Source organism: Paramormyrops kingsleyae, chromosome 20 (genome assembly GCF_048594095.1).
Source record: "Paramormyrops kingsleyae isolate MSU_618 chromosome 20, PKINGS_0.4, whole genome shotgun sequence".
Classification (NCBI taxonomy): Eukaryota; Metazoa; Chordata; class Actinopteri; order Osteoglossiformes; family Mormyridae; genus Paramormyrops; species Paramormyrops kingsleyae.
This window is the reverse complement of record NC_132816.1, coordinates 8,887,270-8,900,223: the sequence shown is the minus strand read 5'-3', so window position 1 is coordinate 8,900,223 and position 12,954 is coordinate 8,887,270. Positions and strand designations below refer to the sequence as shown.

Below are 12,954 nucleotides of genomic sequence, written 5' to 3'. Positions count from 1 at the left end.
CATCTGTATATCGCTTTTTTCTTGTTTCATTTTTCATGTTTTTTGGACAAAACAAGGTGCTTGTGTGTGTGTTGATGATGTGATATTTTCATTGAAATCATCCAGCCCTAAGTGGCATCAGTGAGTAACAGAAAGGGACATTGGTACTTGTATTATAGCTGAAAAACATGGTGACTGTGTGTGACTTACAGTATGATGGACTGGCATGCTGATCATGCAAGATGTTACCCATCCTTGTACCCCCCTCCATGGCCCTGACCAGGATAAGTGGTTAGATGAATGGAAAAATATATGCTTACCTTATACAGGATGAGAACAATTGCAATAAGAAGAATAAATCCTCCTCCGGCTCCCACCCCAACAATAAAAGCTTTATTGGGAGGAATGATCATCTCTGCTTGGCAAATCACCTTAAATGTCAAAAAGTGGTCAATGATACTGCAGCTGAAAACACTCTGCTTAACACTATAATAGAAAGGGATTTGATATGAGCAGCTTAATGTGCACCGCTGTCAATGCGCACAGCTGATTTGGGGGATGTGGCTCATTGCACAATCTGCTTTCTTACCCTCTGGTTTGCTCACAATCTGTCCTGCCATTTTAGTCATAAAAATGGCTTAGCAGACATATTCCTCCAGATATAAATGCATTAAATGTTTTAAAACCATGATTTTCGATTATCCAATGGTTCAGCAATAGAAAGCAAAACAAATGTCTACTATTTATCTGTCTTAGTTGCTATTGGATCTACAGCAGACGTGACGACATGATGATGACAACAACAACAGCAATAATAATAATAACAATAATAGCAGTAATGATAATAGTAATAGTATTAATATACCTCTGCTTCATGGAATTTTATGGTGTTTTCTTGGCTCTGTTAAGAAAGACAGTTTTTAGCACTCTCATCACATTTTTTCCCTTATTTTCTTTACAGACAAACTTTCTGAATAAAACTTACCCTTGAGTTGCTTGAAATTTGAATGTATCGCTGATTATTATAGCTGAGTTTTGCTTTGCTTACAAACTTCACGTCAAAACGTTTTTCATTAAAATTTAGTTCCTGAGGAGAAAAAAAATTGGTTCTTTTATTGATGAAACTGAAGCTTAAGGTTCTGAGATGAATAAAGGCATTAATTTCCCAATTATCATTTTGGCTTGACTGTTTTTTCTCTATCTAAAAAACTGGGGTAGTCTTGTATTTGAGGACTAAAATTTAAATGTCATTATATATATTCAACAATAAATTCCACCTCTTGGCTAAAGTGGTCGTGCACTTCAAACAAAATGTATGTAATTTTAGCAATATTAGTGGTTATAACCGATTCAGTGCACCCCCCGTGTAATGTTCTGAGGCAAACTTTTCCCAATGTACTCCAAATTTTTTTTTCGAAAAAATAGTTGCTGGAAATATGTGGGTTGTCCTATAATCAAGGTCGTCTAAGATTTGGGCCAAAACGGTACCATTGTTGGCAGTAACAAACAAGTGTATTCTCTTATAGCAGTCTAGCTAAAATACACAATCATATATGCCATGCAATGTAAAAGTATTTATTACTGTCTGTTTTGTGTGATTGCTGAATAAGTTTAAAACAAAATGAATTAGATTTCAGTAAAAAAATAGCTAAAAGGAGCTTTGATGATATATACTTATTAAAGAAAAATGGTGATGGTCTTCCAAATACTACAGTATCATTTGATCCAGAAGGACTCTGAATGCTGAATGCTTTCATCAATGTCTGAAAACTGGCACACTGATCTCAAACAAACAGGTAAAGACACTGGCAGTAATTTTCACAGGCCTTTCAAAGTGGAAATGTGAATGTCTCTTAGAATTAAAAACAAGTCATTGAAGCTTAAAATCACTGGGGCGAAGGACTATCCCAGAGAATGAATGTGATGTTCATTAACATCCATGAAGTCACAAACATGAGACAACCACTAAACCACATGGCTTTACACAATGCAATTATAATTTAAAATTGTAGTCATCAAAGCAATGCATGTCATAAGACACTCTGTAGGTGTTCTTGTCTTTCTGCATCTTACCCCCTGGTATTTCTTTGGATTGGAAAATTTCACTGTTGCAGTCAGTGTAAACCGGACAGGCGAAGTTCTCACAAGACTGGAGATTTCACATTGGGCTGTCTTACAAGGGCCCTTGCAAGCCTGTAATAGACAGGAGTGAAACATGTCAAGCTGACCTATGTACATACATGAAAAAAGACATATGGTAACCAAAACACTGAAATGTACATTATATGGACAGAAGTATTGGGACATACCTCCTAATCATTGAATTCAGGTGTTTCATTTAGACCCATTGCCACAAAATCAAACACCCAGCCATGCAATTCAGTTTTCAAATTTGTGAAAGAATGGGTGAATTCAAGCATGGTACTGTCATAGGATGACACCTTTTTCAATAAGTCAGTGCTTAAAATATCTTCCCTGCTAGAAATATCTTAATGATGTAAAGACCTGGATGACTGAAAACTTTTTAAACATTAAATACTCAGCAATCTAAGGTTCTGTTGTTTGCTGGCAAATTTGTGGATAGGAATGCTATAATCTCCTCACTCCACTCCAAGGGGCCGAACTTTTCCCTCAGCAGCTCAGCCCTTAACCTTGGCGTCATCTTAGATACAAGCCTCTCATTCAAATCGCATGTGGATGCTGTATTGAAGGTTTGCTTTCTACAGCCATCTTTTCTATAATTCTATTCTATAATGTTAGTATGCCCAAGGGTGACTGGACAGCCAGTTGACCTTGGACCCCTAGAGGTTTTTTTCTCCCTACTTGAGCGTTTGTTGATTATAATGCAGGCTGCCCCATGCTTTCCAGTATACCATACTGGGAATGGAATGTCCTGTCGTGATTTTGGTTTGATCCATAATAATAATATTTGAATACTGATTATATTTAAATTGCGTGGCAGTAGGGGTGTGGCTGGTCAGGTTAGGATGCTGTGCCTCTGACTGGAAGGTCGCTGGTTCCAATCCCAGTGTCTGTAGAATAGTTTCACCATTGTGTGCCTAAGTGAAGCCATTAACCCCAATAGCTTCTATGACTAGTGCCAACATAAGAAAAGACACTCATACATAAGCTGAACATTTACTCTAATTAATAAAACAGCAGATGAAATACTACATCAGATGGAAGATATTTATTAGTAGCAAACTGTTAAAGGACACTTGTGCAACTATGTGCAATTACACAATTTCTAAATCAACAGAAAATGTACTCTACTACTAAAATGATAGTAAATGGTATTGTGCTGCCTGAAAGTTTAAGAATATCAAACAAAGGTTAGACCTACTTAAAGTAGGAGTAGCCTCCTTAGCAAGCCACTGGTCGCTGATTTAAAGACCTCATCAGTGTCCAAACACCTTTCAAAGCTTTCAGTTTACCAGTCGATCTACATTCCTACCCTCACCTATGGTCATTAGCTCTGGGTAGTCACCAAAAGAAAGAGATCATGGATACAAGAGGCAGAAATGCGTTTCCTCTACAGCAGGGGTCTCCAACTCCAGTCCTGGAGAGCTACCGTCCAGTAGGTTTTCTATCCTACCTGGCTTCTGATGAGCCACACCTGTTCTCAGGTAAATGCCAGGAGCAGGTGTGGTTCATCAGAAGCCAAGTGGGACAGAAAACCTACTGGATAGTAGCTCTCCAGGACCGGAGTTGGAGACCCCTGCTCTACAGGATGTCTGAGCTCAGCCTTAGAGATAGGGTGAGGAGCTCAGACATACGGGAGGGTTTCCAAGTAAAGCCGCTGCTCCTCTGCATCGAACGGAGCCACTTGCGGTGGTTTGGGCATTTATCTATAATGCCTCCTGGATGGCTCCCTGGGGAGGTGTTTTGGGTTTGTCCAACTAAAAGGAGGCCCCAGTGCAGACCCAGGACACGCTGGAGAGATTATATCTCTCGGCTGCCCTGGGAACGCCTTGGTATTTCCCCAGTGGAGGAGGTAGCTGGTGAGAGAGAGGTCAAGGCATCCCAGCTTAGACTGCTGACCCTGTGACCTGACCCCAGATAAGCAGTAGAAAATGGGTGGATGGATGATTCTAAATGTCTAAGTGTTCACAACAAAGCAGGTTTGTACCATTATAGGAGGGGCTGTCAGCTTTTTTCTGAGAGATACTGTCTTATACCACTTTTCATTGATTTGCTACACGCATGAGCATTTCTTTATGAGAATTTGAAAGGGTGTGTGCAGCAGCTGGACAGACCCGGAGACACCACTAGCCCACTGGAAATCTCCGGATGCTCCTGATAGCCCTGCTGTGATTAATATAGCATCTGAGATTTTTCAAACGTGTTCACACTTCTGGAAACAAAGTGTAATAGAAATATATTGCAGATCTGTAATGTCCAGTAAAATCTTGTTCAGTACATAGAAAGTGAAACATATGAAGGATATTTAAATAATGGAAATTGTTAACAAAGAAATACCCACTTGTGTTGTGTTTGAGTCTTCAATAGTTCCACATCTTGCCTGGTGAAAGAAAAACTTTATGGTAAAATCTTTTTACAGATCTCATTCACATACCCAGTATTTAAAACCACACTAAATATTTAATTCTGTAAAGATGCATGGATGCTAAATACCAGCATCCTCATTCTGTGTGACATACCTTGCTACACAATCCCCTCATGAACTCAATCTACACTGAACTGATGCCTGGTGGAATTACCTTTTACATTACATTTACTCATTTATCTGATGCTTTTATCCAAAGTGACTTTTACACCATATGGTGAGGTGTAAAGACAAAGAGAGAGGATAGATAGAGGTTATACTACATTCAGGATCAATCTGGAAGATGCCCACATACATAATATTGCAATATTACTCTGTAATGTTACCTGGGAGGAAATGATGGGATGGATGTCCGTCACAAAATCGTGTTTCGCTTCACTTGCAAAGCAGAAGGTAACATTGACTGGTAAAGGTATAGAACCCAAGTTCTTCACCTACAGGATTAAGTGAGATGTGAGATCATTACAGTTTTCAAGATTGTTTTGGACCTTCATGACTATCAAACAAATTAAGTTGAGCATCTATGCAATATTTACACTATATGGACAAAAGTACTGGGAGACAGCTCTTAATGAATGAATTCAGGTGTTTATGTTCAGATACACTGCTACAGATAAATGTAAAAATGCTAAGTGGAAGCTTTTAGAAGCAATAGAAAGTCAGCCATAAAGTGGCAGACCACATAAATGAGTCAATGAGTGTGGAGGAGCACAGTGCGTAAAAGTCGCCAACACACTGTTGATTCAATAACTGCAGAGTTCCAAGCATCCACTGGCATTAACCCCATGCACAAAAACCATGCACCAGGAGTGTCACAAAATGGGTTTCCATGGCAGAGCTGCTGCATGCAAGCCTCACATCACCAAGCGCAATGCCAAGTGTCAGATGGAGTGGGGTAAGCATGCTGCCACTGGACTCTGGAGCAGTGGAAATGTGTTCTGTGGAGTGACAAATCATTCTTCTCCATGAAGCAGTCTGATTGACGAGTTTGCCGGGTGTCAGGAGAATGTTATGTACTTGACTGCATTGTGCCAACTGTAATGTTTGGTGGAGGAGGGATAATGGTATTGGGTTGTTTTTCAGTGGTTGGACTAGACCCCTTAGTTCCAGTGAAGGGAACTATTAATGCTTCAGCATACCAAGACATTTTGGAAAATTCTGTGCTTCCAACTTTGTGGGAACAGTTCAGGGAAGGTCCTTTTCTGTTCCAGCATGACTGTACCCCAGTACACAAAGCAAGGTCCATAAAGACATGGTTGGGTGAGTTTGGTGTGGAAGATTTTGACTGACCCACACAGAGCCCTGATCTCAACCCCATCAATCAACTTTGGGATGAACTAGAATGCAGACTGAGAACCAGGTCTTCACATCCAACATCAGTGCCTGACCTCAGAAATACTCTTTTGGATGAATGGGCAAAAATTCCCACAAACACACCCCAAAAACTTGCAGAAAGCCTCCTAGAAGAGTGGCAGCTGTTATAACTGTAAAGGTGGGACCAGCTCCATACTGATGCCTATGGATTTAGAATGGGATGTCATAAATTTCATGTAGGTGTAATGGCCAGGTGCCCCAATACCTTTGTCCATATGGTTATATCTGTAGTTTTACCTTTTCATTGTAGTTACAGCATTCAATGCAACTTCTTATAATAACAAATGGTGATGCTTTATATGATCTTCATGGTACACTAATGCCATTACAGAATATTAAAAATATTACCTCAAAAACATGAATCACATCTTTTCCTTCTTTGTCATTTGGAGTGAAATTAAGGTACATCACAGAGTCTTCATCAAGACTTTGGAAAGAAGCATAAATTTGTTATATCTAACTGGAGTAACACACAAACATGGTATAGTTATAAATCAATAATAATAATATCAATTATCAATTATTTATTATTTTTTCATTATGAAACAAAGCATGTCCCCAACTTACATTTTGACTGCAAAGTCAACACCAAACTGAACTTGGAGACCTTTTGTTACTGTGTTATTGGAAGATTTCCCATTGTCACTGTAGAAACAACAGTGAAATACATTTAACACCATTGCGAAATATACTGGGTATAAAAGTGAATTACAGAAAGAGCCCATTGATTATGTTTGCAAAGCATAAAGTCCATACCTGTAAGGTGTGATGTCCATCTCCATTTTATCACTCCAGTTGTACTTATTACAGATACGGAACATAGTTTGAAAAACAGCCTAAAAGGAAGGATTGAAAAAGAGACATTGACACAAATAATGGCTGTTTGGCTAGTGTTGCATTTTTTATCGATAATTCGATAATCTTTTAAGATGTTAATTTAATGTTATATCGAACAATTACCAAATAATCAAAATCTAAGTGTACAGACAAATAACAATAAAAGTAAATATTTATTTAAATGACTCAGTGAGCTCCTATCACTGTCTTATACTGATGCCAGTAATTCATATATTAAAATTATGATACACATGGGGTTGATACCAGCTATCGTACACATAGAGCATTAAAGTTGAATTTCAGCATTTCCATTTTTCAGACAAAACAAGTATAAATCATAAACCTAACATAACATAAAAACATAAACTTATGTGTCCATTAGTAAATGAATTTAAACTGAAAATGCCCTAAACATGAAAAAACAAATTTCACCAATGAAATAACAGCCTCTGTCACAACCCATGAAAACCCATGAAAAGTTTGTTAAGAACAAATTTCATATCTTATTACATTTTATAACTTTGCTGTAAAATACCAATTCCAAAATATTAACAATAAAATGATGTCTCAGGGGTAGCTTGAATTCTCTATTCACCCATCTTCCAACTGCTTATTCCATACTGGGACTACCCCAGGAAGAACAGGGTGCGTGGTGCCTAAGTAACTGTCCATACCATGGTCTTGCTTGCGTAGACAGGACGGCTCACACTGCATTCTGTCTTGTCATTCATATCATCCACGCCACGGCAGTTGGTGAGAGTTTTCCTTGTTTCCTGTCAAATATATTGATATTTCATGATATGTCAACAAAACTAATGTAATTTTAGATTAAAAACAGATTTTTAAATGCACACTGTGTCTTAGGCTGGTATAAATTACCTTTATAATGGATATCTTTGAAAAAGACAGACCAGGCGGATAGCCAAAGATCAGGCTGGTGTTGAAGGAGTCATCCCCTTTGTTGTACAAGCTCACTGTCAGGTTGAAATAATCCTGGTCGATCACCAGCAGTGTAGGAGTTCTGTGGAGACGCGCTCATTCAGACAGAAAAGCTGAATTGTTCAACTCATTAAAGTATTATTTAAAATCAATGAAAATACTTAAGATTAATGCCATAAATAATCTACAAATATAAAACAGGATGTGAGGAAAATATGATGTATTATTTCATGTTACTAGGCAGCATGAAGTGCCCTTAAATACCTAGATGATGAAGTGATTTTTTTGCATTCATTTGAATTTTTTTGTGCATTCAAATGATTTTAAATGAAAAATACATACAGCAAAGAGTGTTTCAAAGCAGCCACATAATTTAGTTTATGGTTTTATAAAATGATTCCCCATCCAGTCCAATTCAGTTATTATTCATTAGCCATGATCCAGCTGAATGTTCTAAATAAAGGCAACTCTTGCAATGGTCTCAAAAGATGCCGAAGATTTCTTTTAAATACAAGATCTCTCAAAAACAAGTACATTTTCAATTCTAATATCTGTGGTGAATAACTGCTTTACATTAATCAGCTTACATCTTGTTCTCTTTAAAGGTATGTGGTAAGTCTGTCTTTGGACAGCTTCATTAGCGGTCAATTTCAATTCCCATTCAGGGCTATCATGTAGTTTGTCATCATCTCCCTGCAGATACGTACGTGAAGTTGAAAGTCAGCTCCAAATCTGAGATGCATGTCGCATTTTGGCAGTTGCTCTGAAATGGAATCTGAGGTACAGACAGAGAGATCCTACATCATTATGGTTTGGTTTAAATTGCCAGATTTTCTCATAGTATACATGGAATAACAACATCAAATGTCAAAAACATAAGTAATCCTGAGGTAAAACTCAAGGCAATAAAACACAAAGGAAAGAAAGCAATTCTTGTGAATACATAAAAACAAGGGAATACACACACAGTACTGTGCTAAAAGTCAGGCAGTCAAAAGAAATGTTTAAGAAGTCCAAGAGGAATTGATTAGCTGTAGGAGGTGGGGTACTGGTTGTAATGTATTGTATGGTTGGTTGTTGCAAATACTGGGGTGATTTTAGGAGAGATTTTGAAGTGGCTAAGCTGACATACTTTAACAGACATATCATCATAGTTTTACTCCAAACATGAAGATCACTTGAGCAATATATATACACACACACACACACACACACATATAACGCCAACACAACATATACTGTGACGTACAGACTGAGACTGAAACAGCAGTAAATATTCAGGGACACAGACACAGCAAAACTGGTACCTCAAGTAAAGCCACAGTGACACTTTCAGGGTCGAGAACGGCCGTCCCTTCATCCCTGGCCTGGGAGTAGTTCATTTTGATGGAGATGGGTGACAAAGTATCCCTCACACAGCTCTGAGTTAGACAAGTGAGGACAAATTTAAAAGCAAAGCATTTTTAAAGCTTACAAGATTTCTCTTAATACATAATTCTTCATAATAATCCTATGTTCAAATAAATCATTGTCTCACTTTTCTGAGAGGTATTGGCCTGTTTTTTTAATAGACGCATGAGGTTACTTTCCTTTATCTAAGTAGACTTATGAGTTTTGACCTCTCAAAATGCTTCTACAACATCTGCAGGATCTGCAACTACGTCACCAGTGCTGTGACAGCATAAATATATCCATGTTTCATTTTCTCATTTCCCCTGGACTACAAATATTGGCAGCTTGCACCACAACTCAGTTCTGCCACCAGACTACAATCAAACCTCTGATTTGTACCTTCAGTTCAACTCAACAGTGGAACAACCTCAAGAAAGTCTTCTGAGTCTGTTACTCATAATATTATGAACTCTGTATGCTCATGAGTTATAAAGCTCTTTGAAAAATATGCATGCTATGTAAATCAATACACTTTAAACTTCATAATAAATACAAGTTTTATGAAATTTAAATAGTAATGTTAAATAATTCATGTGGATATTATAAATATAATGAAAACTGGTGAAAAATAAATCATTTCATTAAAGTAAATTAAATATTTCATACAAGCATTAGTTGCTGTAGTGTTATATGCAAAGCTGCAAAGGCAAATTAATGGAATGTGATTTTTTCCCCTATTCTTTTTCTTTATCAATACTAATTGCCCATCTTTGTACTACCTCCCCCCCACGTTTCCCTTTGCCCTGTTATTCCTGCCCTCCCCTCTCCTCCCCTCCACTGATTAGGCTTACTGACGCACAGGCATGTAAACAAGATGCGTTTTGCACTGTATGCCGAGCTCCATTTTCATGTAATTCTGCTCTTTCCTGGCTGATTTATCAAAGTGGTCCAGAAAGGCTCGGCTTCTTTGTCTCGTACTGTCCAGATTCAGCTCATAGGACACATTCATCCATGGCAAAGCGCCCCCTAAGGGTGAAGCAGAGGTATCATCATTTTCATACTATTCATTGTGTTCTGCTTGCTTTCACCAGAAGAACTATATTACATACAGTACAAACATTTTATAGTGTAAAAATGTTTACCCCCTCCTGGATATATTTAGTTATACAATGGGATGGAAATAAAGTGTGGTGTTTCTTTCAGTGTTATGATGAGGAAAGTAATCAGACAATAAAGTCAGCTGTCTGAATAGCTTGGTAAATCTAAACTCTGATTTGGCTCAGCACAAAAGTTCTAGATGTCTTTGCTGAAAACTTCCAATAATGAGCCAAGAAAGGGTTACATAACCACATTCATGGTTATGAACCAAATATCAAAATGGATGAAGCTACAAGGTGCAGAGATGGATTTTAGATGCTGCATCAGGACCTGGAGAACTTCCCACCACAGGAGAGTTACAGTATCACTCTTAGCCACAATCTTAGTGATGTCAGGCCATTCATAATGTTTATGTCAGGGGATTGTAAGGGCCAGGTCATATGTCATAGCACTCCATCCCTTTCCTGGTTCACGATATAATACTTAACACATAACCCCAAAGTGTGCTTATCTTGTTGAGAAACAAATGATTTTCAGTAGGTGTGTCCGGAGTTTTAACTGGTACTGTATGTATTGAAATACAGATAATATTAAACAAGGCAACAAGATCAGCAAGCTTAACACAAAATACATCATCAGCATATACACTGTTCAAAAAAATTAAAGGAACACTTTTTAATCAGAGTATAGCATCAAGTCAATTAAACTTCTGGGATATTGACGTGGTCAGTTAAGTAGCAGAGGGGGTTGTTAATCGGTTTCAGCTGCTTTGGTGTTAATGAAATTAACAACAGGTGCACTAGAGGGGCAACAATGAGACGACCCCCAAAACAGGAATGGTTTAACAGGTGGGGGCTACTGACATTTTTCCCTCTTCATCTTTTCTGACTGTTTTTTCACGAGTTTTGCCTTTTTTTACAGTCAGTGTCACTACTGGTAGCATGAGGCGATACCTGGACCCTACAGAGGTTGCACAGGTAGTCCATCTCCTCCAGGATGGTGCATCAATACATTCCATTGCCAGAAGGTTTGTTGTGTCTCCCAGCACAGTCTCAAGGGCATGGAGGACATTCCAGGCGACAGGTAGTTACTCTAGGAGAGCTGGACAGGGCCATAGAAGGTCCTTAACCCATCAGCAGGACCAGTATCTGCTACTTTGTGCAAGGAGGAACAGGATGAGCACTGCCAGAGCCCTACAGAATGACCTCCAGCAGGCCACTGGTGCGAATGTCTCTGATCAAAGAATCAGAAACAGACTTCATGAGGGTGGCTTGAGGGCCCGACATTCAACTACTGAGTATGATTTTGAGTTGCTGCAATGAAATTTCGGCAAAAAGGACTAGCCTGCTGCATCATTTTTTCACTTTGATTTTTGGGGTGTCTTTGAATTCAGCCCTTTGTAGGTTGATAATTTTCATTTCCATCAAACAATGTGGCATCCTTTCATTCCTAACACATTACCCAGTCCATATCAGTATAGATATCCAGCATGATTTTTTTCCCATTGAGATCTGATGTGTTTTCAAAGTGTTCCTTTAATTTTTTTGAGCAGTGTACTTAATCAGAACTTAATCAGTTGACACTCTGTCATCCATCAGTAGAAGAAATACCAGGTCATGTGAGCAAGCTTAATGAATTCAATTCTGCATTAATTCTACTGCCAAAATTCAGTGGTACATTGTATCATACTGTTGTTGTGCTTACCTGCAGCATTTTCTGTGGACTCAGTTACATTAAAACAGATAGTCAAGTTTACTATATTAGATATGCTCTCCATTTCAGTCAAACAAACAAATCTATCACTGCTAATCTTTGGAGGACTAAAGGTGACGTTGGCTGATACTTTTAGAACTGGCCTGGACCTGAAAGGGCAACAGAAGCAGTAGAATGTTGTAAGTACTGTAGCACAAAAAGAAAGAGATAGTCGTCAACTATTGCCATCATCATCATCATCATTATATAACCCCTCAGATCTTGAATCAAATTACAATATAATGTCATAGCCTGATAATTATCTTTTATTTTTATTGAAATCCTACTTACTTCATGAATCTCATGAATCATTTAAATGTTTTTGATGCTGATTAAAAATGTGGTAGTTTTATGGGAAAATGACTTTCCTACAAACAGTAATTTGATTTGTGTTAAGCTAGCTGAACTCACTTTAACAATATAACATTCCCTTTTGATCCAACCACAATGTCAATCAGTCCATCATCTCCCTGGTCCATCTTTCCATCAACTGACAGGCCAAAGAATTGTAGTTTAGAAGACACCTTCTGGGCTGTAATACGCTAGGGTTGAGTAACCACAGTGTTAGATTCTCCCAATTTACAAGTCATTTTAAAGTTTCTTATTTTCTTGAGAACAGAATTTCTCTGTGATCTCTAAGCTGTTGGTACCCTACCTGAAAAAACTGAGTTTGAATGCCTTTGAGTCTGTCTCCCAAGTAGATATACACTGCCCCCTTCTGGTCATCTTCTAGCGGTGCCCCAACAGCAACATCTTGCAACCTATCCCCATTCAAATCTTTTAATGATGAAATGGAGAATGCAAATCTACCCTGAGATGTCCCAGAGACATTAATTTGTAGGGTCAATTTCAGCTGAAAAAGACAAACGAAGAAAGAAAGAAGGAATAATGTTAAAAACAAACAAAGAAATAGGTCATTAACAATCCCAGAAAACATCTCTCTCACTCATATATAAAATGACAGAAAATAAGTAATATTTTACTTTTTTTGGCCAGGGGGGGGGGGATCGGTTCAG

The 12,954-nt window shown here is 38.2% G+C and overlaps 1 protein-coding gene across 1 annotated transcript in view; it reads right to left on the bottom strand.

Annotated features, from left to right (window-relative positions):
• The window catches only part of LOC111850807 (integrin alpha-L), a 59,080-nt gene that overhangs the window by 1,877 nt on the left and 44,249 nt on the right, over positions 1-12,954 (bottom strand). Inside the window, exons 14-30 of the mRNA XM_023825090.2 lie at positions 12,594-12,791; positions 12,350-12,480; positions 11,891-12,048; positions 9,948-10,114; positions 9,004-9,117; positions 8,404-8,471; positions 7,637-7,778; positions 7,432-7,530; positions 6,677-6,756; positions 6,488-6,565; positions 6,269-6,347; positions 4,873-4,980; positions 4,463-4,501; positions 2,053-2,172; positions 965-1,066; positions 845-880; positions 300-410 (exon numbers count right to left, since the gene is read on the bottom strand). Coding sequence (XP_023680858.2) covers positions 300-410; positions 845-880; positions 965-1,066; positions 2,053-2,172; positions 4,463-4,501; positions 4,873-4,980; positions 6,269-6,347; positions 6,488-6,565; positions 6,677-6,756; positions 7,432-7,530; positions 7,637-7,778; positions 8,404-8,471; positions 9,004-9,117; positions 9,948-10,114; positions 11,891-12,048; positions 12,350-12,480; positions 12,594-12,791 — 1,830 coding nt within the window. The remainder of the gene's footprint in view (positions 1-299; positions 411-844; positions 881-964; positions 1,067-2,052; positions 2,173-4,462; positions 4,502-4,872; positions 4,981-6,268; positions 6,348-6,487; positions 6,566-6,676; positions 6,757-7,431; positions 7,531-7,636; positions 7,779-8,403; positions 8,472-9,003; positions 9,118-9,947; positions 10,115-11,890; positions 12,049-12,349; positions 12,481-12,593; positions 12,792-12,954) is intronic.